The 27,010-nt window shown below is 40.6% G+C and overlaps 1 protein-coding gene across 1 annotated transcript in view; it reads left to right on the forward strand.

Annotated features, from left to right (window-relative positions):
• The first annotated feature begins 3,799 nt into the window (after nt 1–3,799).
• The window catches only part of EPSTI1 (epithelial stromal interaction 1), a 108,648-nt gene continuing 85,437 nt past the window's right edge, over nt 3,800–27,010 (forward strand). Inside the window, exons 1-3 of the mRNA XM_017871022.1 lie at nt 3,800–4,476; nt 24,693–24,751; nt 26,187–26,270. Of these exons, the coding sequence (XP_017726511.1) occupies nt 4,295–4,476; nt 24,693–24,751; nt 26,187–26,270 (325 nt within the window). The 5' untranslated portion in view covers nt 3,800–4,294. The remainder of the gene's footprint in view (nt 4,477–24,692; nt 24,752–26,186; nt 26,271–27,010) is intronic.

Consider the following 27,010-nt stretch of genomic DNA (forward strand, 5'->3'; position numbering starts at 1 on the left):
TTATTTTCTTGAAAGATGAACACACACTTACACATGTTTGCAGTAAAATAAATTGGTAAAGTTTCTTTTCTTTTTTTTTTTTTTTGAGACAGAGTCTCGCTGTGTCTCCCAGACTGGAGTGCAGTGGTGCAATCTCAGCTCACTGCAAGCTCTGACTCCCGAGTTCACGCCATTCTTCTGCCTCAGCCTCCCGAGTAGCTGGGACTACAGGTGCCCACCACCTCGCCCGGCTAGTTTTTTGTATTTTTTAGTAGAGACGGGGTTTCACCGTGTTAGCCAGGATGGTCTCGATTTTCTGACCTTGTGATCCACCCGCCTCGGCCTCCCAAAGTGCTGGGATTACAGGCGTGAGCCACCACGCCCAGCCAAAAGTTTCTTTTTGATTTAATCTTCTCTCTTAAAGCTCATAGGACTGGCTAAAATTGCTCATTGTATTTCTGAATTTCCATTCCCCAACAATGCCTCATTTTACATTTTTCTTTATACAACTTTTGGAATCCTTTTTCTTTTCACTCAGTTCTCCTCTTCCCCAACCAAAATGTCTTTTGCTCAGATTAAACTCATTTACTGGCCGGGCGTGATGACAGAGACAGACTCCGTCTCAAAAAAAAAAAAAAAAAAAAAAAAGAAAAGAAATAGAGTTTGTGATTCAGGTCTGGGATGGGGCCCAAGGATTTGCAGTTCTAACAAATTTCCAGGTAATACCAATGATGCCAGTCTCAGGATCACCCTTTGGGAACCACTGTTGTAGGCAATGTGGAAGGCACAGAAAGTTTTTCAATAAGGCAGTCACACTAATAATATCTGTTTTACAAAGTTAGCTCTAACAATGTGAAACGGAGATTGAAAGATGAAGAGACTGAAATTGGGAAGATAAATTCAGAACCTAGTTATGGCTAGGTAAGAAATACAGATCTGAGCTAAGGCAATCCAGAAAGCAGGGAGCAAAATCAAGACATTTCACATGGGCCAGGGTTCAGTTGCTCATGCCTGTAATCCCAGCACTTTTGGAGACTGAGGCAGGAGGATCACCTGAGGCCAGGAGTTTAAGGCCAGCCTGGGCAGCATGGTAAGACCTCATCTCTACAAAACAAATAAATAAAACATGAAAGACACTTCACATGAGAGATTAGCATAGATAAAAACTAGAAGAGAGAATTGAGTACTGGAAGGCAGCAGAGAGAAGGGGAGATGGCTTTTATAGTGCTTTGAGACCAGCTCTGCCACATACTAGTCACACAACCAAGACCAAGTCCCTTAATTCCTCAGAGGTCCAGTTTCCTCCTCTGCCCCATGTGGGTATTGTGAGGAACAGAGATCACACACATCAGTGGTTCTCAAATGGAGTTGATTTTTCCTCTAGCAGACATCTGGCAATGCCTGGAGATATTTTTGATTGTATAGCCTCAAAGTGGGTAGGTGCTACTAGCATGTAGTGTGTAAAGGCCAGGGATGCTGCTAAACATCCTATAATGCACAGAATAGGCCCACACGACAAAGAGTTATCCTGCCCCAAGTGTCAGTAGTGTTGAAGTTGAAAAATCCTGATCTTCACGATATGCCTAACTTAGAGCCCCAGTAATTTAATGGTTGCTGTCTTTATGGTGACTTTTAACTTTGTGACTGGATAGGAGAACCTAGAGGAGGGACAAGCTTTGAGGGAAGTTCTAAGAGTCTGTTTAGGTGCTGTTGAGTGTGAGGTACCTGCGGGGTGAGAAACGCAGACCTAGAGATCAACAAAAAGAGGAACAGCATGGTCTTTCTGGAGGCCATCTTCCACATTGTACTTTACTAGGAAAATACCCCTGGAACTCTTGTTTCAAAGGAGAAAATTATTTTGGTAGTTGGATGAAATTTAAAGTTTGAGGAAGGGAAAACCCACATTGGGGGAAAACCGATTCTCCAAAAGGAGCTAATAATAGGCATGTTGGCCTCAAGAATATACTTAGTTAACGATATTTGTTTCACAACATAACCACATCTCACACCAAAGTTCCAAACCTGAGATTTCTCACTCCACTCACTTCTTGTTTTGCCGCATTCTCAAAGTGTTTATTTGTTTTGTTGTTGTTGTTGTTGTTGTTGTTGTTTTTTGAGACGGAGTCTCGGTCTGTCACCCAGGCTGGAGTGCAGTGGCTGGATCTCAGCTCACTGCAAGCTCCGCCTCCCAGGTTTACGCCATTCTCCTGCCTCAGCCTCCCAAGTAGCTGGGACTACAGGCGCCCGCCACCTCGCCCGGCTAGTTTTTTGTATTTTTTAGTAGAGACAGGGTTTCACCGTGTTAGCCAGGATGGTCTCCATCTCCTGACCTCGTGATCCGCCCGTCTCGGCCTCCCAAAGTGCTGGGATTACAGGCTTGAGCCACCGCGCCCGGCCTCTCAAAGTGTTTTAACAAATATGAATGTGATTTATTATGGCAACAGACATCTACAGGCTCCTTTTGGATGCCCAAGAATGGGCTCTCTACTTGTGTATCATCCATTCTTTCACCGTAGGTGTGTGCATTTGGGTGCAAATATGGGCTGGCCTCTTACTGGAGTTGTTCTGGGGTGCGTTCTTCCACAGCGGTGGCTGGTGAAGAGAAGCAGAGGTGAGCAGGGAGGGTCCTGGGCCCCCATCCTCATTTAGCCAAGTACTTTAGCCCTTTATCTCTTCTACTCACTCGGCTACTGCCTAATTTTATTGGAAGCAAGAATTCAATGGCTTTTAAACGTTGAAAAAGCCAACTTTTCGCCATGTTGGCCAGGCTGGTCTTCAACTCCTGACCTCAGGCGATCCTCCTGCCTTGGCCTCCAAAAGTACTGGAATTACAGGAGTGAGCCACTGTGCCTGGCCATAAATCTGTTTTAACACACCCTCCTCCAAGTGGTTCTGATGCTTACTGAAATTTGTGAAACTCTGGCCTACTCTACAAAACTCCAATGTCTTAGGATGGCATAGAAACCCTGACTGCCTTTCCTACCATGTTCCTTGTCATTATTTTCTCCTCTCCTATCCCACCCTTGCCCACCCTTCAATTTCATTCTTTCATTAGCTATCAAACCTGCATTTGTCTGTTTGTTCTAAGCACCAATAATAAAAGCAAGACAGTCCAGCTCCTAAGTGCCTTGCTGACCTAGGGCTGGGGTGCTCCAGCCACATGACAAGCCCTGGAATTAAGTACACACCATGTCATTTTAAGTGACGAGCCTCTGCTGTAGCATCTTCTTCCTGGTGAATTCCTATGTCTTTGGTGGCTCATTCTCAAATGTCCCTGTTCCTGAATTACTCAGAGGGCTAATCCCTAGTGTCCCTGTGCCTCCACAGCTGCCTGTCATTTCATTTATCCCAAAGTGGAATTCCCATTTGTTTACCTGTCTACTAGGATACTCCTAGAATGCAGGTAATGTGAGGGAGGAGCCTTCACTCATCTTTGTATAGATGGCATTGTGACCCTAGTGACCAACCCTGGCACACATCAGAACCATCTGGGAGCTTTTCAAAAATATGAATGCCAGAGCTCACCCCTGGACCTACAGAAACTGAGCCTTACAAATCCTTATTTTAAAATGTCCCCACATCACCATTGCACACTGTTCTGCACAGAGCAGGTCTTTTTTTTTTTTTTTTTTTTTTAACAGTTCTCGATTGTCTAGTCAATTACTTAGCAAGGCTGCCTGGAGAATCACGTCTACCTTAGCTTACTCCTCCAGCTTTGTGGGGTTTTGTTTTCTTTTGATTTCAGTTTCCATTTCCTCTAACTTGAAAGTATGTGCCTTGGTAACAGCCACACCGCAGTCATTACTGATAAAAGGCGACATTTTGTTGAGATGATTTTAGTTATTGACCTAATCTCTGGTATTTTAAGGTTAATATGTTTTTTACAGTCTCAAATATCCAGCGGTCCTCAAATTAGAGTTGCCTGTTAAACAGTTTCTCAAGTATCTTTCAGGATTGTAGTCACTTTGCGGGCTAATCGGTCACCAGGTGTCCGTGGCTGATCCCAGTTATTCTGATTAACCTCTAAGGTGATTGTGAGACTTTAAACCTTCTCACCTGTAGCCAATCGAGCCAGCTCAAGTCAACCTCCTGGGCTGTGAGCCCGCGATAAGGTCGGAGGGGGCCTCAGTGGAGAATAGATGGGGAAGTTCTCTGGGGCGGGCGCAGTTTGCTGCTGATTCTGAGAAACCGAAACTCAGCTGTTAAAACCGCTGCCTCTGTCTGCACTTTGGAATCCCGTCTGGAGACTTCGCTAAGCGTCCCAGCCGCATCCCTCCCGCAGCGACGGCGGCCCGGGACCCGAGGGCTGTGCACCATGTACACACGCAGTAGAGTGGTGAGCTCCGGGATCGGCGCCTCCCCTGCCTCCCGCCAGGACCCCCGGGACGCTTATGGGCGGCACGGGAAGCTGGGCCCGCTGGAAGACCAGAGACAGGGTTTGCAGGCAGCCCCTGAGAGCCCTTCGCGGGAGAGCGTCGTGCACGCGGGCCAGAGACAGTGAGTATTTTAACAACCTGGCTTCGGGGCGGGAGCCCGGGCCCCAAACATACAAGCACCTTCTTGGTCCTTGGAGTTTGAAGCCACAGGGGCCCAACAACAGGGATTCTGACTGAATGAAAGCTCATTTGCTTAAATGAAAGCATCCATGCCTTGCCTTATAAATAGAGTTTGCTAGTTTGCAGTCCTTTGGTAAATAACCAGCCCGGTTCCTTCTAGGAACGCTACTTTTCTGACTTTTGTGACTGGCTACAGGATTGAAAGACGTGGGTGTGTAGGAACTGCCTAGGCATCCAGTAAGATGTCATTTTCCAGGTATCTCCAGAGCTCATACTCCAACCAGTATGGAAATAACTTTTCCCTTACTGTTTTTTAAAAACTTGGTGCCGGGCCAGGCGCGTTGGCTCAAGCCTGTAATCCCAGCACTTTGCGGGGCCAAGGCAGGCATATCACCTGAGGTCAGGAGTTCAAAACCAGCCTGGCCAACATAGTGAAACCCCGTCTTTACTAAAGATAAAATAATAAACTGGGTGTGATGACACGCGCCTATAGTCCCAGCTACTTGGGAGGTTGAGGTAGGAGAATCACTTGAACCAGGGAGACGGAGGTTGCAGTGAGCCAAAATCTCACCGTTGCACTCCAGCCTGGGCAAGAGAGCGAGACTCTGTCTCAACACAAAACAAAACAAAAAAACAAAACTTGGTGCCCTAAATGGAATTACTATATCAGACAGTAACACGTAAGGGTCAACAAGAAATGTGATATGGGGTAGAAGATTCAAATTCTGCCTCTAGGTAGGAGCAAGCCTGTGTCCCAACAAGACTCCCAGATAAACTAGCCTCTTACAACCAGAGGAGTGGAGCTGAGTGAGTGAGGAGGTGAGTGACCGTAGTAACTCTTGCCCTGATGTTGATATGTGCTCTATCCAAGAACAGATAGGTAGCATTTATTCCTGGTCTTTGATTCAGGGACTTCAGTGAGTATCCGGGAAACATTTATTATGCAAGTGTCATGAGCCTCTCTTTCCAGCCAAAGGAGTGAACTTCTTTAACTCAGCAGTATGGTTTATCACAACATCACTGCCTTTGAAGTGCTGCCTCTGTGAATTGGAACTGTCCAAATGGTTTTATTTTTAGTGTCTCCTTTTTCATCGACTTCTAGTCCTACGAAAGACAAACCCTGGTTGCTAAGAAACAGTATATAACCTTATGGCCGATAAACAGTAGATTTTCTTTCATCCCTTAGCTTTTAAAAGTACCAGGCCTTTAATATTATTCAGCTTAGGTTTACCCCTAGATGGGGTGGATAATCTGGAAATCAATTAGAGATTGTTGCATTTCTTTCCTCAGAATAATTGGTGTCTTGCCACAATAGAAGCAGCCCATTACTTTCAAGTAACCCGCATATCTACAAGCTATAGTACTTAACAGTAACAAAGGTCACAGACATATGGTCTCATGTCCATGAATAGTTAATGATGAACATGATTTGCATTACTTTTTTCTGTTAAAAAGCATTTATTTTGATATAACCATTTATTTTCAAGCTCATATCATCACATAAGTATTAACTGTTGCATCTATGTTCTTATTTGGTTGTAATTACCCCGGAATATTGCTAGACCAAACTGGTCAGAAACAGGCAGCTTTTGGATGGGTTATGCAGGCCTTAATACCCTGAAGACCTCATTGCACACTATTTTGCAATTCCTAAAAAGATTTTCAAATAAACCATTAAAAAATACCAGGAAGTGTTTAGTTATCTCTCACTGAGTCTTCCTTTTTTTTTTTTTTTTTTTCCATCTAAACCAGTTGCAGTAAGTACAGAATTATATATTCCCTTTTAGGGGTTTGATGTCTGAGATCCTGTCGGGACAACTTTGAATTTTTGTTGCATCTCCATTAGTTACTTAGATTCACTTTCTCACTTGTTTCCTTTAATGGAGTTGGAAAACCAAGGAAAATGAATGGCACATATCTCAGTAGAATTAGCTGCCCACCCGCTGCCCCAAAATAAATAAATCTTTATTTATTTTGGGGATAAAAAATTAGAAACACTTTCTGACTTAAAAAAATAAAGAGGCTGGGCGTGGTGGCTCACGCCTGCCTGTAATCCCAGCACTTTGTGGGCCGAGGCGGGCAGATCACGAGATCAGGAGATCGAGACCATCCTGGCTAACACGATGAAACCCCGTCTCTTCTAAAAATACAAAAAATTAGCTGGGTGTGGTGGTGGGCGCCTGTAGTCCCAGCTACTTGGGAGGCTGAGGCAGGAGAATGGCGTGAACCCAGGAAGTGGAGCTTGCAGTGAGCCAAGATCATGCCACTGGACTCCAGCCTGGGCAACAGAGTGAGACTCTGTCTCAAAAACGAAACAAAACAAAAAAAAAGAGAATAGAGTTAAGTGCTTTAATAGTACAGCTTCATTTGTCTACTCATAATGTGAAATTATTTATATGGTAAAAGATTTCTCTTGTTTTGTGTGCATCCTTCCATTAATTTCCTCTTGCAGCCCCAGTGTGGGGATTAGGAATATGGCCTCTGATGCTGGGTAGACCTGAGTTCAGTTCTGATTATGCCATCACTTGCTCTTTGAACATAATCCTTAGCTAGTTTATGCCTCAGTTTCCTCATTACTTAATATGAGACAATAACAACTTCATAGGGTTTTAAGTTTTCCACATACACATGTGTAAAACATAACTTTATGCCTGGTAAAGTACTATGCTGTCACCCTTAAGTCGAGTGTTTGTGCCTGGTTAAGAATACACGGAAAAAACACTGGTTTAAAACACCTACTTGTGGTCGGGTGCAGGGGTTCGTGCCTGTGACCTCAGCACTTTGGGAAGCCAATGTGGGAGGATTGCTTTAGTCCAGGAGTAACATAGGGAGGCCCTTGTCTCCAAAAAAAAAAAAATTTTTTTTGAGCACAGTGGCACATACCTGTGTCCCAGCTACTCGAGAGGCTGAGGCAGGAGGATAGCTTGAGCTCAGGAGCTCCAAGACTACAGTGACCTATGATTGTACCACTGTACTCAAGCCTGGGCTGTTAACAGAGTGAGACCCTGTCTCAAATAAATAAATAAATAAACCACCTACTTGCATAGAAACAAAGTATACTAGTAAAAATCTATGGCTATCAATATATTAAATGATTCTGAGTACCTCTGATAGACTCTCAGACAAGATTGAGCTCTTGATGGAATTTGGATTTAAGTTATTACAAGTATTTACTAATTCATACTGGCTTTCCCAATTAGTTTTACTTGGTGATTTTTATCTTGTCTTTACATATCAAAGCTATCTACACAAATTAAAAGAGAAAAAAGCTTACACAAACTTCTAATCCAAAGTAAACCTTTATCCTTCCTCTTAATGTTCTGCTTGTTTGTAAATATTTTACATTATTTATATCACCTCTAGATAAATATAATACAAAGACATGCATTTACCTAGTTTTTATCCAATTCTGGGAAATGAGGTCTTGCCTGTGCTAGTAATATAGGGTTGAGTTCACATTCTTGTACTTGTCCAACCATACCTGGTCCTTTAGCTTGATGCTGTTTGAAGAAAATAAAAAGATATTTTGAAAACGAACCTATAATATGGAACTTTATTTTACAGTTAACTTGAGCTGAATTTGTATGTAACTTATGTTAATCTTAACATTTTTGTGGCCTACTTTGTATTAGTATTGTAGATATTTCAACATGAGCAGTGATAACCATAGCAGTTATATAGTGCCTAGTATGTAGAAGCACACTAGGTATATTGACTCTCAGTCCTCATAACCACCATGGAATGAGAGGATCTCTAGCTTAAAATAACTAATTAAAAACTAGGAACAAATAACTACTCAACAAAAAATAAGCCCTTATGAAGCTTACTGTCTAATTGGTGGGACAGACATTTATTAAAATGTGAATAAATATGTATACTATAAAGCAGGGGTATCCAATCTTTTGGCTTCTTGGGGCCACATTGGAAGAATCGTCTTGGGCCCCACATAAAATACACCAACACTAATGATAGCGGATGAGCTTAAAAAAAAATTGCAAAAAAAAACCCTCCATGTTTTAAGAAAGTTTATAAATTTGTGTTGGGCCACATTCAAAGCCGTCCTGAGCCGCCCGGGCTACATGCACCTTGTGGGCCCTGGGCTGGACAAGCTTGCAAGGAAAGCCAGGGTCTGAGCTGGTCTTGGAAGCAGGAAGATCTTTCCTCAGATGTGACGTTTGAGCTTTGGTCTACAGGATCATTAGGAGTTGCGTGCTGTTTTTTTTTCCTGACACCAAATATGTCATTCTAACACCAACTAACTCTGACCCCAACTAGGTGTCCCACAGTTCAGTTCTAACACTAACTACTCAGAGTTAGTGTGGACCCCACAAATTAAGGGCTCAGTCCTGCAAAACTGACCCCCCACTTCAGACTTCAGACACTAGCTGCAAATGGAATCTCCAGGCTACCTGTATGTCTCCCCACCAGACTACAAAGTTGGGGGTTCCCATGCATCTCCCCTTCCCCAGTTTTGATAATTCACTAGAGTGACTCACAAAACTCACAGAAATTACTATATTTATGATTATAGGTTTATCATAAAGGATACAACTCAGTGAAGTGGAAGAGATGCGTAAGGCATCTCTTGGGGGATGAAGGGGTAGGTGGTGGGGTGTGAAGAGTTTCCATACTCTAGGTAGGTACGTTGATGTGTTCACCAACCTGGAAGACCCCCAAACCTTATAGTTCAAGAACTTTTATTGAGGCTTTATTACCTAGGCATCATTGAATAAGTCCAGTGGCTTATTCAATCAAGGGGTCGGTGATTAAATCTCCAGACCCCTCCTCTCCCCAGAAATTGAGATGGGGCTGAAAGTTTTAACCCTCCAATCTCATAGTTGGTTTTTCTAGCTACCAGTCTTGGTTCTTAAGCTAGCTGTCTAGGGACCTCACCAATAGTCATTAGCATACAGTAGACACTTAGCACTCTGGGAATCCCAAGGGTTTTGGGAACTTGGAACCAGAGACCATGACCAAATATTTATTTTTTATTATATCACAGGAGTTTAAGTGGCCTCTGAACAGTCAGAGAAACTTGTTGCTCAGTTTGTCTTCAGAAGAACTTACAGTGGGGAGCATAGTCAGCTGACGGCCCCAGCTGCCACCCTTTTGGATCCGTTATACCTTGCCTGTGAGTGCTGGCTTGTGTGGCACCCGTCCCAGCCAATGACTGAGCATTCCAGGGTGCCAGTGCTGTTGCAGAACTGCCAGGCTTATACACCCTCTGTGCAGCAATAGACCCATACACTGACAATGGCACTTGCAGCAGAGGAAGAGTTTAATCATCGTGACGTTCTCAGTGAAGAAACAGGAGGAATTCTCAAGCCTCAAATTTGTTTCTTCCACGGGTATTGGGCAAGGGTTTTTAAGGGGATTCATGGAGAGTGAGGGGCTAGTTGTCCGTTGGACAACTCACAGCTGGGCTAGCGAGCAGCAACCGGCTACAAGGAAGTAGACCAAAGGGCAAGCTGGCTTAATGATTGCTGCTGCAAGCCCGGTTGCATTTTATTGTTTTATTTTTCTCTTGCTCAATTTTATACAATTTTCTTGGGATGGTTTTAGTGCTAGCCTATTCCTGGCCCATGTGGGACTCCTCTATTAGGCAACTTTTGCTGGAAGACTCCCCATATTCCTGTCCAAGATTTTCTCAGAACTGTGTAACACTCTGAGGATCTTGCTACTCAATCCTCTTTCCTTCCGTCCTTTCATAGAATGAAAGTTGTCAGACTCAAAATGAGGTCACTTGTGTCAAACATGTGGAGCTGGGGCCATGAAGGGAGGATTCTCACGCACATATGCCTGATAACAGGAACTCTCACAAAAGGCTCTGCAAAAACTACAACTTTGCACAAAAGCTACAACCTTAAAAAATACTTCTGCAAGGGCATCTGCCTAGCAACTGTCTGTCCAACCTTGGATTGATTCTACCCTTGTTGATTCTTGTAGCCAAGGATATTTGTCTCAAACAACTTATATCACCCTCCTCACTTTTCCTTTAAAAACCCTGGTCTTCCTTTGCTTTCCTGAATATACCCACTGTATTCCCATTGCAATGCTCAATCCAGAATAAATATAATTTTCTTTAGGAGAGCCTCTCTTGTTGTCTTTTATTTAGGTTTTGGCAATAGGAATCAGACCCGGTCTTGTTCTCAAGGCTTTCCTTGCCTACCCCTGCTCCCCCTTTCATCCTTCACAAGCATTCTTCCTTATCCATCTCTTGCATGTCTAACTCTGTCTTGGTGTCAGCTTCTGAAGAACTCAAACTAATACAGTCTCAAACACCCTACTGCAACCTCAACACTTAGACATCTTATTTATGTCTGTTGATGGCATGCTATCTATGCAGATTGGGGAAACCCATTCTTTTTCTCATTTCCTCCTTTAGGGCCCAGAAAACACATTTCCTACTTTCCTTGATCCAATCTCAATGCATCCCACCAGTTTGTTATGCTCGAGGGAAGGAAATAATCTTTGTAATCCTTCTCTTCATCTCCAAACTCTCAAGGGAGATAAAAGGAGAATCAATGATGGTTTGGTAAGAGTAGTTCCTCATGGCCAGTCCTGATTTTTCTCTTTTCTCCTTAAAAAGCATTGTTAAATTTTGTATTCTGTAATTATAACATGGAATACAAGGTGGGATATACAATAATAAAGTCACTAAGTTATAGTGTTAAATTTTTATAAATATCACTATTTAGTGTCTGTTTTCTGAAATCCTGAAGTGTGGTTTCTTATGTCTAAGACAGAACTTAAGTCATTTTGACTCACATTATTTGCATCTGAATAAGCCACATACAATATTCTGAAATTAAGTGCAAGTTTTTACAAACTTATTAGAGCATATTAGAACTGTTTTCACTATTGCTTCCTCACTGCAATGTCCATATTTTCAATTTCCTTCTCTATATGATTATGAGAAAATAAAATTCTGCTTATAGATGCTAAGTGGCCTGAATGCATCAGGTTAGTATTCTTCCCTGGAAATGGAGAACTGAATAATACTGGAGTTCCTTTTAATGTTATGAAATAATAGTACATTGGAAGAGAGTATCTGTGATTGATTGTAATGAGCAATCTTCTTGATGGCTCAATATAGATGGTTATTCATTAGGGGATTATTTAAGTCAATCTTCAGCATGCAGGAAGTTTATAAAGCAACAGATAGTATTTAACTCTTACTAATGACATGTCTCAATGAGCTGGGTAGCTGTCTCAATGATTACCAGATACTAATACTAATACTATTTGACTTATTTTTGAAATGAGAAATGTAATGAAGCATTGGAATCCTGTTGTAGCATGAAGTAAATTTGTTATGACCTGGAATAATTAAACTGGGTACCCCTGAGAGACAAACCAAAATAACATTTAGTAGCTCATGTGTTTTCAATGATTAACCATGTGCTAGACCTTGTGTTAAGTATGTCAGGTACATTATGGAATAGTTTCTTCATGATAAGCCGTTTGCTACCTTAAAGATGAAGAAACTGAGTCTTGAAAATAAAATAATTTTCCAAGATCTCATGGCTTTTTGAGTGACAGAACCAGTATTCAAACCTACGTCTATCTACCAAATTCTGGATCTTGAATATGATGTATAGACGGAGGATAGATAGAAGGAGTGATAGTGCAGCTAGCTAAGGTCCTATCATCTTTTTTTTTTTTTTTTTTTTCCTGAGATGGAGTCTTGCTCTGTCACCCAGGCTGGAGTACAATGATGCGGTCTCAGCTCACTGAAAACTCTGCCTCCCGGGTTCAGGCGATTCTCTTGCCTCAGCCTCCTGAGTAGCTGGGATTACAGGTGCCCACCACCGTGCCTGGTTAATTTTTGTATTTTTAGTAGAGACAGGGTTTCACCATGTAGGTCAGGCAGGTCTTGAACTGCTGACCTTGTGATCCACCTGCCTCGGCCTCCTAAAGTGCTGAGATTACAGGTGTGAGCCACTGCGCCCAGCCCTATCATTGTTTTATATTGACTTTAAGAAAAGAGAAGTTCTATAGGCTAAAGGGAGTGATAATATAGAAGCAGTAATGTGACATTTACAGTTGCAGAGAGGGGAAGATTTCTTTCCTTACCTATCCCTAGGTTCATGGCTGATATCCTTATAAAAAAAGATAGATTAACAAGAGAAAAGCATACCCATTCATGTAACGTAAGTTTTATAGGACAAAGGAGCTTCCAAAAATGAAGATTCAAAGAACCAGGGAAAACTGTGTCTTTTTATGCTTAGGTTTGATGAAGAGTGGATAGTGTATAGAAGTATGATTGGTAAAAAGGTGTATGGTCTAATGACATAAACTGGGGAAGCGTAGCAAGGCCTGTTTGTTCAAATTCTTTGTGTCTCTATGTCTCCATTCGTTTCCTATGGGTTTAGGGAGGAGGGAGGATCCCTCTGAAATGAGGATCTTATGACCTACCTTAGAGGAAGGTCAGAGAAATTTTTTATGGCTTGCTTCAGGGGAGAAAGATGGGAGAAGGTCAGGGAGGCCTTCCTGCTTTTGCTGTTTTCTCAAATGCCAAAGTCCAAATTTTGGGATAACATGTCGTGAACCCCACCATAGTTTTAAAATGATTTGAATAGAGAAGTAGTTTGCAGGAGAAAAGTTTCTCTGGGGGTTCCCTTTGTTCTGCTGCTTTTCACAAATGACAGGTGAGCTTGGTAGCCTGGCGTTAGTGTTACTGGCAAGGGGTCCTGATCCGGACCCCAAGAGAAGGTTCTTAGAAGTCACACAAGAAAGAATTCACGGCAAGTCTATAGAGCAAAGTGAAAGCAAGTTTATTAAGAAAGTAAAGGAATAAAGAATGACTACTCCATAGGCAGAGCAGCCCCGAGGCCTGCTGGTTGCCCATTTTTATGGTTATTTCTTAATTTTATGCTAAACAAGGGGTGGGTTATTCATGTTTCTCCTCTTTAGACCATCTAGGGTAACTTCCTGATGTTGCCATGGCATTTGTAAACTGTCATGATGCTGGTGGGAGTGTAGCATTGAGGAAAACCAGAGGTCACACTCGTTGCTGTCTTGGTTTTGGTGGGTTTTAGCTGTCTTTACTGAAACCTGTCTTATCAGCAAGGTCTTTATGACCTGTATCTTGTGCCAACCTCCTATCTCATCCTGTGACTTAGAATGCCTTAACTGTCTGGGAGTGCAGTCCAGCAGGTTTTAGCCTTATTTTACCCAGCCCCTATTCACGATGGAGTCTCTCTGGCTCAAACATCTCTGACATTAGAGCAGTTATCTCACTCTCACTGTGCAACCTCAACAACATAGTAACTTCCAGTGACTTTTTTTCAGACTTCTGATCATAGCCTACAGTGAGCAATTCATTTGACATCATGAGCTAGTACATGACTGAGTATATATTAGTGTATATATAACTAAAATTACACAAAACAATTTTCACCTTTATTATATGTGATGTGCTCTGACCGTTTCTATTCTTGTGCATTAAAAATAAATCCATTGAATTGATTTCATGACCCATTAGAGGATTACCTCCTACAGTTTGAAAAGCACAGTTCTATGCATGACAGAAGAGAGAGAGTGGATGAAAATTAAAAAAACATTTTGGTTTGATTAGATCAAATTTACATTCCTGTTTGTGCAGGAGGGTAGAAATTATGGTCCTGTATAGAAGAAATTTCCAACTTTTCTGCACTGGATTCCATTCCTCAGTATGTGCATTTGTGGTCTGCCAAGGCTTGGGGAGCAATCATTTTTGTTCAAATACAATATCAAAAATGAATGGGAGTTGCTCAAAAAGTCTTCGACAGCTGGAACGGTGAAACAATAAACCAATAGGATGATGAAAGCTTGAAAACACATAATACCTGTAATAATCAGTAGAACCATAGCAGAAATGAGAAAAAAAAGAAACTTAGTTCAATTACACAGTAAGGTTACTTACTTCAAAGTCAGTAGAATGCTGTAAGGTTATACATATTAAGGTTAATTGCGTCTATTCAGAATGTATTTGAATCTGAAACAAAAGCTTAAGAGGAAAGAAAATAATCAAACGGAAATGACTGCATTTGAAGGGTCTATTCTATATCAGAGAATCGGCTGATGATGGCTCCTTTGTTCTGTAATGTTTGTAATTCCCTGGCCCCCACCCCCTGCAAATAGGAAGACATAAAAGGAAATCTGTTCAAGTCCTGTAGAAAAACTGAAGACATTTACCATCATTAAAACTCAAGGGCTAGTATTGCCCAGTGTTTGTTTTACTAGTGAGAGCAGAAACCTATGTTACCTAATCTTGTAAGAAAAGCTGAGCCCCTGCTTTAAGAAATTTTTATATTAAATATTTCTCTATTAAAAATCTTTGGAATATGTTTCTCTGATTATAAAAGTAAAGTCATATCTGCTTGTTATCAAAACTCAAGCATTTCAAAAATAATACAGAATGTGAAAGTCCCCTGCTATTCCGACCCTTAGAAATAAACATTTCAAAGAGTTTAGTGTAAAGACATCTCTAAAGTACAGGTTGCACTCTGTGACTCTTTATTCCAAGTGGAAAACCTTAGGGCCATGATGCCTAATATGGTTTGTCTGTGTCCCCACGCAAATCTCACCTTGAATTGCAGCTCCCATAATCGCCATGTATCATGGGAGGGACCCGTGGGAGGTAATTGAATTATGGAGGCTATTTTTCCTGTGCTGTTCTCTTAAGTGAGTAAGATTCATGAGACCTGATGCTTTTATAAAGGGCAGTTCCTCTGCACGTGCTCTGTTGCCTGCCACCATGTAAGACGTGCCTTTGCTTCTCCTTTGCCTTCCACCATGATTGTGAGGCCTCCCCAGCCATGTGGAACTGTGAGTCCATTAAACCTCTTTTTCTTTATAAATCACCCAGTCTCAGGTATGTCTTTATTAGCAGCATGAGAATGGACTAATACAATGCCCTTTGATTTCTATTGCCAGTGGAAGGTGAACAGATACTCTTTTTCTAATCTTTGTTTTAAACTGTGATTGCACTCCATCATATTTAAACTGTGATTGCACTCCATCATATTTTTTTCACAATGTTTTTCTTTTCTTTTTTTTTTGAGACGGAGTCTTGCTCTGCCGCCCAGGCTGGAATGCAGTGGCCGGCTCTCAGCTCACTGCAAGCTCCGCCTCCCGGGTTCACGCCATTCTCCTGTCTCAGCCTCCCGAGTAGCTGGGACTACAGGCGCCCACCTTGTCGCCCGGCTAGTTTTTTGTATTTTTTAGTAGAGACGGGGTTTCACCGTATTAGCCAGGATGGTCTCGATCTCCTGACCTCATGATCCACCCGTCTCGGCCTCCCAAAGTGCTGGGATTACAGGCTTGAGCCACCGCGCCCGGCCTCACAATGTTTTTCACATTGGCTTATTATTTAGTTGCACAAGGAAACAACCTTTGTTCTCACAGTGGCATCTTGGATAACATGTCCTATCTAGTACTGTTTCTAAAAATGTGTAACCTAATCTAATCATGAGGAAATAATCATTTCCTTACATCCAAATTGTGAAGCATTCTATAAGAAAAGGTACCTGAACTCTTCAAATATGTCAATCATGAAAGAAAGAAAAAAAAAAGTCAATGAAATTGTCTGATCTTATAAACACATAGGAGTCTACAAACACATGTCAAACAAAATGTGTAATCCATAACTGGATCTAGGATGAGGTAAAGGTAGGGAAGAATATTAAAATGGAAACAATTTGGAAATGTGAATATAGACTATTAGGCAATATTAATGTTAAATTTTTTGGGTGTGATAATGATATTATGTTTAAGTAGGAGACTGCTTTTGTTTTTAGGAGATACATGCTAAAATATTTAGGGATGATGTGTTATGACCCTGCAGCTTATTTTCATGTGGTTAAAAGAGAAAAAGTAAATGTGGGAAAACATTGAACAATTGGTAAATATAAGTAAATAGTATATGGGTATTCATTTTAATAATATTTACTTGTTAGGCTTAAAATTTCTTAAGACATTGGGGGAAATATAATAATTTTAGGTGATATTCTAAAAGTTATTGTGCCTCTTGTTATTTTTTTCCTTTTCTCTTTTGGAACCTGGAGAATGTAAAAGAGCTTTTCTTATGAAGCTGTATGCTTAAAATTTGTGCTGTTTTCTGCAGGTACATTATTCTTTAATAAATTAATGAAAAAAGCCTGGGCTCAGAATCATGCTACCATTTACAGGGGAAAAAATATGTACTAATTTTTAAGATGTATTATTTATAAATACTACTTTGTTTCATGCAGTGGTCCTTAGTATTCAAAGGAAAGAATCAGGAACCAGGATACGGTTGTTAAAAGGAAGAGCCAGAAACAGGGATATAAAGAAAGAAACTTAATGATATATATTTATGAAAGAAGATGCAGCAAAGGGAATCAGTCACAGCATGAAGAAAGGAGATGTCCTAGTGATTCAGGGCTAAGTTTTATTACATCTAAAATAGATGTCATATATGTTATATATAGTTATTATAATTACATACAAAGCAAAAGATGTCCCCTTAGGTATCTTAAGTAAGTACCTATGTCTTTGTTTATTTCTCTCCCATAAAATAAGTCTGAAGGTAGGTGGTCTAGGGCTGATCTAATACAAATAATGGGAAACTATAATAGAATATTTGTTATTTTCTGGCATTGTTCTAAGCACTGTGAAATGAAAAGAAACCTTGGGGTCCCCAAATCACTAAGCTAAAGGGAAAAGTCAAGCCGGGAACTGCTCAGGGCAAACCTGCCTTGCATTCTATGCAAAGTCAGTCCTCTGCTCACTGAGATAAATGTGTATCTGATTGCCTCCTTTGGAGAGGCTAATCAGAAACTCAAAAGAATGCAACTGTTTGTCTCTGTTATGACCTGGAAGCCCCCTGCCTGCTATGAGTTGTCCCACGTTTGCTTCCAGTTGTCCTGCCTTCCTGGACCAAACCAATGCTCATCTTACATATGTTCTTCGATGTCTCATGTCTTCCTAAAATGTCTAAAACCAAACTGACCACCTTGGGCACATGGCATCAGGACTTCCTGAAGCTGTGTCATGGGTGCGTCCTCAACCTTGGCAAAATAAACTTTTTTTTTTTTTTTTTTTTTTTGAGACGGAGTCTTCTTGCTCTGTCACCCAGGCTGGAGCGCAGTGGAGCGATCTCAGCTCACTGCAAGCTCCGCCTCCCGGGTTCACACCATTCTCCTGCCTCAGCCTCCCAAGTAGCTGGGACTACAGGTGCCCGCCACCACACCAGGCTAATTTTTTTTTTGTGTTTTTAGTAGAGACAGGGTTTCACCGTGTTAGCCAGGATGGTCTCGATCTCCTGACCTCGTGATCTACCCGCCTTGGCCTCTCAAAGTGCTGGGATTACAGGCGTGAGCCACCGCACCCGAACTTTAAACTTTATAAATTGACTGAGGCCTGCCTCAGATATTCGGGGTTCACAGCACTTTATATCCTATGAAGTGTGTAGTTATCCTGATTTTACAGGTGAAAAAAATAGAATAAATAATTTGCTCTAAGTTGTACAGATAGGAAATAACAGAATTAGGCTTTGAAGTTGGGCAGTACAGCAATAGATTACCACTGATGTGGTGTTTTCATGGTCACAGAGCCCCAGACTGCTTCTGTCTTTCTGCTCTGCCATTCCTGATCATGTCTTCCTTATGCTGGTGCCTCATTGACTGCTTGAGCACCAGCTACCACTTCAACCTTCTGGGAAGAAGGAAAGTAACAAAACAGCTTTTTCTATTGTCTATCACTATTTAAAGGAGTCTTTCTAGAAATCCCTCTCAGTGGCTTCCACTTATATCTCAATTTCTCAAACTTAATCACATAATTATACCTAACTATACAGAAGGCTGGTGGCTGTAGTCTTTCAGTTGGGCACATTGTCTGAATAATACAAAAGTGCTGTTAGTAAGGAGGAAGTGAGAGTGAATGTTGGGTAGGGCCTACAGCTCTTTTGGTTTAAGAATAAAGGGAGTCAAACATGAGAGTGGAAATTAATCATGTGATTATGTTGTCTCTGAGATTTTTGAAATGTAAATAGGATATCTTAGGAAGAAAAGTTTAAATGTAGCCCACATACCTGTTTAGAGTATTGATTTCAGAGGACTGTTAGCGTTTTCTTCTGGATAATGTTCTGTTGAAAGTGTTATGCTTTGTACATCCTGTAGGATTATTTGTAATAGTGAATAATTGAAACAGTTGCAATAGATGAGTGGTTATATGATGCACCAATGTCATGAAATACTATGTAGCCATTGAGCGTTAAGCATGTTACATATATAATCAAATTAGGAAAACCACTTATAAATGAAAGCAGGATGTACAACTGTACTTAAAATATGATTGCAACTGTGTAATTATATGTATAGAACATAAATGAAAAGTAAATTCACCCAAATACAATTGTAATTGTGGTCTTTGAGAGGTGGGATTATGCGTGACTTTTTAATGTTTCTAAAAGTTTTCTGAATTTTCCTTTACAAGTGTTTCTTTCAAAATCAGAAAGAAAACATGAATTTCATTTCTAAATGTTCTATGTACAGATTTTGGAATACATCACTATGTCTTGCATTTGTGTTTTTTTTTTCTTTAAGTTATAGATAACCTTGAGTAATGCTTGAGACATAGACATAATCCATTCTAAGTCTATTAATAAAAATGATGGGAAGAGAAAATATATAGCACATTTCATAAGTAAGTGGTTTTTCTGCAAATATCAAATTCTTTATCATTACGCCATTCTTAATAGGAATGTTAATACTAAATAATCGCTTGCTGGAAAAGAGAGTCCCCCTAGGGCCTCTTGTACTTTTATGTTTTGTTGGATGTGCCAAGGCCACTCTTTAACCTATTTCTTAGAGTTGTTTATTTAGCTGGGAACCTTGAGAGATGAGGTTTGTTCTCCCAGGACAAAGACCAGGCTCACTTACTATCTGCCGTAAAAATGGTGTATTCCCCAAGCATTTCCTCAGCTGCAATGCAAACACACCATGTGTGCAGCATCCATCCTGTTGCTCCCACCATAAGACTGGAGGCCAGAGAGAATAGATGTAAATAAACTGTTGCTCATGCTGCCTACTGTGCCATGAGTAATAAAGTCTTTGTCTCTGATCCAGGAATTTCATGTCTTCTGCCAGTGTCTGTGAAACAGTAACAGGCTAACTTCATAGCTTGTAAGTAGAATCCAATCAAATCCCAGACCTGACATCTCTATTTTAAAAATATGAATTTCTTATAGTTATTTTTACTGAGGAAGTAGTTACAAGATATTTTGTAAGTATACCTACCAATTGGTGTCCATCTCAATGATAGTCCCATCATTGGTTTTTGGCCTCTTAAAGATGGTGAGTCTCTACAATATTGTACTTCGTATACACTCTTTATATTTTTAGTGTGACTCCTTCTAGCTAACTTTTTTTTTGTGTGGCTTTTACTTATGGGTGTGTGTTTAAGTGAAGAAATACATCATCTCAGGTCCATTCTATATGGTTGTGCAGATTGGTGACTACACACACTTGCCTAGCTAAGGTGTGATTTGTGGCTGAGATACATACCAAACCATGTGTCTTTACCTCCACCTGAAAGAAGCAGCACTTTTTTTCTAGTTTGCATGAATTTACAATGTCTCACTAAGCCATGGGATCCTGGGTGTGTGTGCTTCTAATTTTCATAAAGACATCCTATAAACAAAGGCCTTGATGATTTTCTGCTTATTTATCTGTCTTTACCCACTGTGTGGCTATTCGGCCCTCTAACAGAAGCTATGAGTTGTATTGATGAAAGAACTAATCAATTACACATTAGCTTCTTGGGTGTGCATAGAGTGTCTTAGCCTCTGTAGTTTCTGAGGCCAAAGACAATTCATAAACGTTTCCACACTGGAGATGTGGAACACTTGATCAGGGATGGTATGATATAGGCTTAGGGGTCAAGGGCGATTTGCTCAGCCTGGTCTTGTCGTTTTCTACTTTTCTTGGGAATTTGATGTATGTATAAAAAAACTTTTGGAAACTTAAATGCCTCAAAAGTTTTGACTCAGTGTTGACTGAAAACAGTAAGTTTCAGATTCCTACATTGAAGGTCATGTAACAAAAACCAATATGGAATGTCTTGTCTAGAAAGGTAAGTATCCAAATGCCTTTGATCATCCCCAAGTCTTTTTTTTTTTCAATTTATGTATACCCAAGGATAAGATTTTCTTGAACTATGAAAACTTCAAACCAACTTTTTGTAGGACTGTAGACTTTACATGTCTACTATTCTGCTTGAAATTATGTTTTTCACTTAATTTTCTCTTTCTGAACTTTTGCTCTTAACTACATTTCTTTTTCAGTCAAACCAGTGTTGTTCCTAATTAGAAATTTAAATTACATCTGGTGCAGTTTGTACACACTAGGGGATATAGTTATGTAATACTTTTAGCCAGCCAAGATATTTTTGATAACTTCAACATAACATTGTTTTCAGAGTACTTGTTGATAAAAGGTTATAAAAATTGTGCAAGAATGTACACACAAGATGCAGTTGTGTAACTCGAAAGACCTCACAAGGAAAACATTGCTTTTCTTTTCTTTTCTTTTTTTTTTTTTGAGACAGAGTTTCGCTGTTATCGGCCAGGCTGGAGTGCAGTGGCACGATCTCAGCTCACTGCAACCTCTGCCCCCTGGGTTCAAGTGATTCTCCTACCTCAGCCTCCCGAGTAGCTGGGATTACAGGCGTGCACCTTCACGCCCGGCAAATTTTTATATTTTTAGTAGAGATGGAATTTTACCGTATTGGTCAGGCTGGTCTTGAACTCCTGACCTCAAGTGATCCACCCTTCTCAGCCTCCCAAAGTACTGAGATTACAGACATGAGCCACTGCACTTGGCCAAACATTTCTTGAATATCTTTTTATTTTATGTTACTTGTGGTGCAGAAAAACATTTTATCTTGTCTGTTCTTTCATATATTCTCCCTTAGTATATCTTATGGATGTGCGCTGTTGGAAAGTGAAAACAATCTTACAAATTGAGATATTTCATTAAATTTCAATGAGGTAATTAAGGAGACTCATTTTCAAATATATACATTTATTTCAGTGGCTTGAATGTTGCTTAATCAGGAAATGACGAGAATACGAAATGTTGGTTGTTGGACTTGTCTAGATCAGCAGCTTTGAGAGTCAGTCTGTTGAAAGAGATAGCACATAGGTTAAAACAGCAAAGGCCTTTGCTGTGGGTAGAAACTAATTGGCTGAAAACATTAATAAATTATACTTGCTATTCATGTCAAGAGAAGCTAAGAAAGAAGGGATGAATATGTGTATCTACGAAGGCATTACACTCTGACACATGATATTAAAAAATAAAAAGCATATCCTTTGACTTAAGCTCTTCTTCCTATGTTAAGAAATAGAAATAGAAGCTAAGTTCCTTACCATTTACTTGGCAATGCTTTCTTGGGACTATTATAACATGTTTTAGATTTGGCATTTTCAGTCAATAAAATATTGTTAAGATGGTTGCCGAGGAATTCACTTAAATGTACGTAAAATGTTTATTACTGGGACCACTGCCTGGGTTTATGCTAAAATGCTTTAAGTAAAAACCCTCTAAATTCAGAGCTAATTCTTTCCCTTTATTTTACGTTTCTCTATTAGATACCTGTAGGCTACACACATTGGCCGTAGATTGACTGAAGTCCTATTCCTAAGACAGAAGATTCTAGTATGATGTCAGAGTTAAAAACTTAACCAGATTAGATACTGTAGACTACAATCTTTTACAAACAAATTGATTTTTCTTTCCAAACCTTTTGCAAAATTTCTGTAAGAGAGACTTGTGGACTTGGAAAATTCTCTGTGAAGCTGCTTTTGGCAAAGTCGTGGCAAAGAAACACTTTTACTGTTTTAGATCCTATTCTTTGAGCCTCAAGTTGCTATTCTTATTTCGTGCTATTCGGTTTTTTACTCCTCTGAGGTCTCTATGAATCTCCACTGTTTTGGATCTCTGAGTACTTACATCATCCCACTTTAAGACTTGTTTGGATATTCTTTTTTATTTTTTATTTCTTTTTTGGTTTTTTTCCCCATCCAGAACTCATGTTGAGTGGTTGGATATTCTCGTGGGGTGCTTTGGTGTTTTCTTGACTTGTTCCTAACTAAAGTGTAAGTTCTGTTAAAGTGATTAGTATCCGTGTTTTGGAATCTCCCCTCATTCTCTACAAGCCCCTAATGTAATAAATCCATCATAAGTGCTCAGTTAAGTAGGTTGCATGGTTTGGAAGTCTATCAAGGGGCTAAAGTTAAAGGGTGGTCATATTTTATGCTTTGCACATTGAGTTGAAAAGTTAGCTGCAGACAGATAACTAAGTCAAAATCCTACAGTGGAGTCTCATCACTGTTGCTCAGTTGACCTGGTGATCTTTGGTCTGAGATTCAACCTCTGTCTTTACCAGTGATTTATGAATCCCTAAGTTTTCTTTTATCCTAAGTGTTCTAAGATAGCTTGATTGCTCTATAGTAGTGGTTTTCCAAGTGTGGTACCTAGATCAAGAACAGCATCATCTTGGAACTCGTTAATAATGTAAGTTATTGGACCCCATCGCAGAGCTACTGAATTAGAACTACTGATCTGGAGTATAGTCAAATCTGGGGTATAGAGAAAAGCTCTATATCACAATGTTAGCAGACATTGAAGATTGTGTAGCAATTTCATGATGGGCATTTACATCTAGTATCTCATGTTTCAGCTTTCAGTCTCTGTAGAATGGCTCACCACTGCACCATATTCAAGTTTCCAGGGACTACCCACAGGATTGCAGCTTCCAAGCTCCTATAAAGTACTGGCAATTCAGGAGTGAAAAATGTTTCTTAGGGTGTACAAAGAATATGCAATGGACAAGGGATTAATTTCCAGTGGCAGCCTCCTAATTTTGTATTCATAACATTGTATGCATGCTAGGCTACACATGCAATGTCTGCTGATATACATTAGGTAATTGGGCATCCAGCAGCCTCATTTGCATGCAAAGGCTGTTGCACACCTCACATTTGCAAGTCTAAGATTAAAGCCCAGTTTGAAGCTGGCTGAAGGCTAGCTGCTAGAAAAATAATAAGATAAGGAAGGAAATGGCTTCTGTTGATCAGTGCTTTTGGCTTCTACCGTTCAATCTTTGCTAATTTGCCCTTTGAAATGGTATATTCAGGTAGAAGAGAGAGACTTCCAAGAGTATCTGGGTGGATTTCCCCCCCCCCCCCCTTAAATCCTACAGTTATAAGCTGGTTGTGTTTATCCACAGCATTTCTCTTAAAACTGTACCTACATGTATGCTGCAGTCTGTTGCTGTGCTATATTTTTGCTTAATGGAGTATTCATGCTCTTGTGGGATCACATGCATCATCTCAAAAAAGAGCCACCCCAACACAGACTCATAGGCTAGGTCTGTAGCATCATTTTATTTTAATTCAGCCCACATTTATCAAGCAGCCAGTGTCTTTGTGCCAGACACTGTGCCAGGGGCTTGGAATACACATCAATCAAGCACACTGTCTGCCCTCAAAAGCTCACAATATTTTAATAGCTTCCTAGTGTCATAGAGTTGAATATTTTTGCTTAAAAAGTCTTCCCTGATCCCCCTGTTTGAAATGACTCTTTGCTTCTCCGAGGCCCTGATTATGCTCAACCTGTGTCCCTAGAAGAAGAGACCCAGTGGACATAGGCCTAGAAAAGTCAAAGTCTAAAAGCCAGTTAGCTACTCAGGTCATCAAGAGGAGGTGGTTGCATTGCAAATGGCCTCTACGCTCAGTCTGTGGGAACAAAAAATGTGCCAATGTTTCCTGTACCTCGGTGTGGTCACATGGAAGAGAATGCCAATCTAAAGCAATCTTAAAGGAATTTACTCACGAGCACCACCTAGAGGAACGGTGGAGCCCTACAAGAACAGTATACCAACTAGTCACTCGTCACTCTTCATCGAATTTTTTATATTTTCATATTTGGTCATGTCCTTTGTTTTACTTTGACATCAAGATTGTGAGGTCCCAGAGAACAGACCAGGGTCTTAAGAAGATTATCTTTCATGGTGCCTATTTGATGGTAATGATCATAAATACAGTATAATAGAAGGAAAAATATCTGGTGGCTTATATGCATTGGTAATTTCTCATGGTAACAAGCATTTTTTTTTTCTTCCTTTTAGCACAAGTGCATATACCTTGATAGCACCAAATGTAAACCGGAGAAATCAGATACAAAGAAGTACGTATAGCCATTCATTTAACATTCAGAATGCTTCTCTCTTTTTACAATTGGTTTATTTTGGTGTGAAGTATTTTTATTTTCTGATTTATATAGACTCACCAAATCTCATAAAGTTTTTTTTTTAAACATCAGCAGTTTTGATTATACCTTTAAAAATATTCTATTAACACTTCTAAGTTTGTTTCTCTACGTTAGTAACAGAACTGATGACACGATGGTAGATCCTGGATTTCTACTGGCTTGAACAACTTTACACTTGTTGCCAATAAACCTCCTTGAGGGCAGGGACCACGTCTTACTCGTTTTTGTGCTCTCTGTACTTAATGTGTGCATAACATGTTTAATTGATGTACGGTAAATATACATGCTGCTGTTTAAAGTTACAGCATTATGCTTTAGAGGTGGGAGAGAACTAAAGTTCATTTAGTTCACAAAGAAATAGTAGGCTTGTTCAAGTCCAGCTGTGGGGCTATGCTGAAATTCGATGGTCTCCTTTATTAGATAATTGGTACGAAATTTAACTTCATGACTAATGATGGACAGAAAGGCACAAAAGGGAAAAAGCGCTCTAAAGAGTCCCCACCAGACATGTAGCTCCGGGTGGGACAGTGGGTCAGTGCAGAATATGACAATCACAGCCATGCAGGGACTACGGGAACTTCCAGCCGATCTGGTATTTTACAAGTTTTTGATTTAAATACTTAACAGGAGCTTAAGTCTCAATGTTGTCTGGATTCTGAAATGTTTCAGAATTTGTTTTTCTAGTAATGGACATTTGAAACAGGTCTCACGAGGAAGTAAGGGAAGCCGCTGGAGTGACAGAACTAGTTTCTCTCTGGCGCCCCCTGCTGTCGTGCACAGTGAACATTAAGGAAATGAGCACAGCTCCCCAGGAAGTCGACTCTGCATGGCGGTCCGGAGTGCCGGAAACCAGAGCTAGGGTCCCCACCTGTGGCACCGAGCCCTCGCTCCCTGGAGTTGCAGTAAGCTTGGGGAGCATTGAACATAAAGCGAGTATGGGCATCAGAATTCTCTGGGGATATGTTTACCTGTGTGTGGAAAGTTCTTATTGACATGAAAATATTCTAGTTTTGCACACATTTTCTATAGGAAACTTTAAAAATTAACTTGATACAGAGTTTTAAAAATGCCAGAATGGTAGGAAAATCTAGACTTCTTTGTTTTAGTAGGAGCCCAGGTGGTTTTTCAAATTTGAACCCTCTGTGCTGATTCTTGGTGAGAAGTGCCACAGGCCCGGGCCCAGGGTGACACATAGGGGTCAGGGCTGAATATTGTGTTTCTAACCTGGAAGTCTTGCTCACTCATGCTCATATGTAGTTAATTGCCTAATAGTTGTTTCTTATGCTTCGAAGGGACTGTTTTCTTTTAGAAGTCTAGTAACTGACGATTTGATATTTCTCACCTGGCTTAGTTGCAGAACAGGAGCTGGCCAACCTGGAGAAGTGGAAGGAGCAGAACAGAGCTAAACCAGTTCACCTGGTGCCCAGGCGGCTAGGTAAGCAAGCACAGCCACTGCCTGAATGCGGGAGGGTGGGGCCACCTATGGATCCTGTTAGCTTGCATATGTCTGTGAATGTCCATTGTAGTTTGTTTGGTCATTGTGCTGCTTGGGTGGAATGTGTTTTGTGTGTGTGTGTGTGTGTATATATGTACACATTTTTTTTTGTTCTGATTTTCTGCAAGTAGCAAACCTGTAATGCCAGAGTTCTATGGGAACACAGTGATGGCTTAATTGCCAAATAATTTAGAGCCTCTTAGATGACTGACTCTGAAGAAAGCTTACCTGGGGCGCTGCATATGCCCTGTCATAGCACTAGTCAGGATGGGAGTAAATGCTAGCACGAGCATATTAATCATGGCAGTTAAATGTTAATCTGAAGAAAAGGAGTGGAGAGTCAGTTCCAAGAGGAAGATGAGAATGAGCTAGAAACCCGGTGGTGGGTAGAAGAGAAACATCACCTGTGTTTTTATTCTACAGATAGAGACCTCTGGGCCTCTGGAGCAGGTGCTGCCAGTGTGATGAATTGTCTGGGCTGCCTTTGCTGGTGTTTGAATCATTCAGAGGGGATGCCACCTAATGGGAATCATTCACATCTTTTCTTTGCTTTTTCTCTTCTAGCAGCAGCTGAAAATTTAAAGGGTTGGACACACAGTGTCCACAGATTTAGTTAATACAAGCATGTCTTGTGTCAGGGGCCACTTTCTGTTGCAACAGTTTTAGAGAAGTTCCCTCAC

This window comes from Rhinopithecus bieti, unplaced genomic scaffold (genome assembly GCF_001698545.2).
Source record: "Rhinopithecus bieti isolate Rb0 unplaced genomic scaffold, ASM169854v2 scaffold_5273, whole genome shotgun sequence".
NCBI classification, from domain to species: Eukaryota; Metazoa; Chordata; class Mammalia; order Primates; family Cercopithecidae; genus Rhinopithecus; species Rhinopithecus bieti.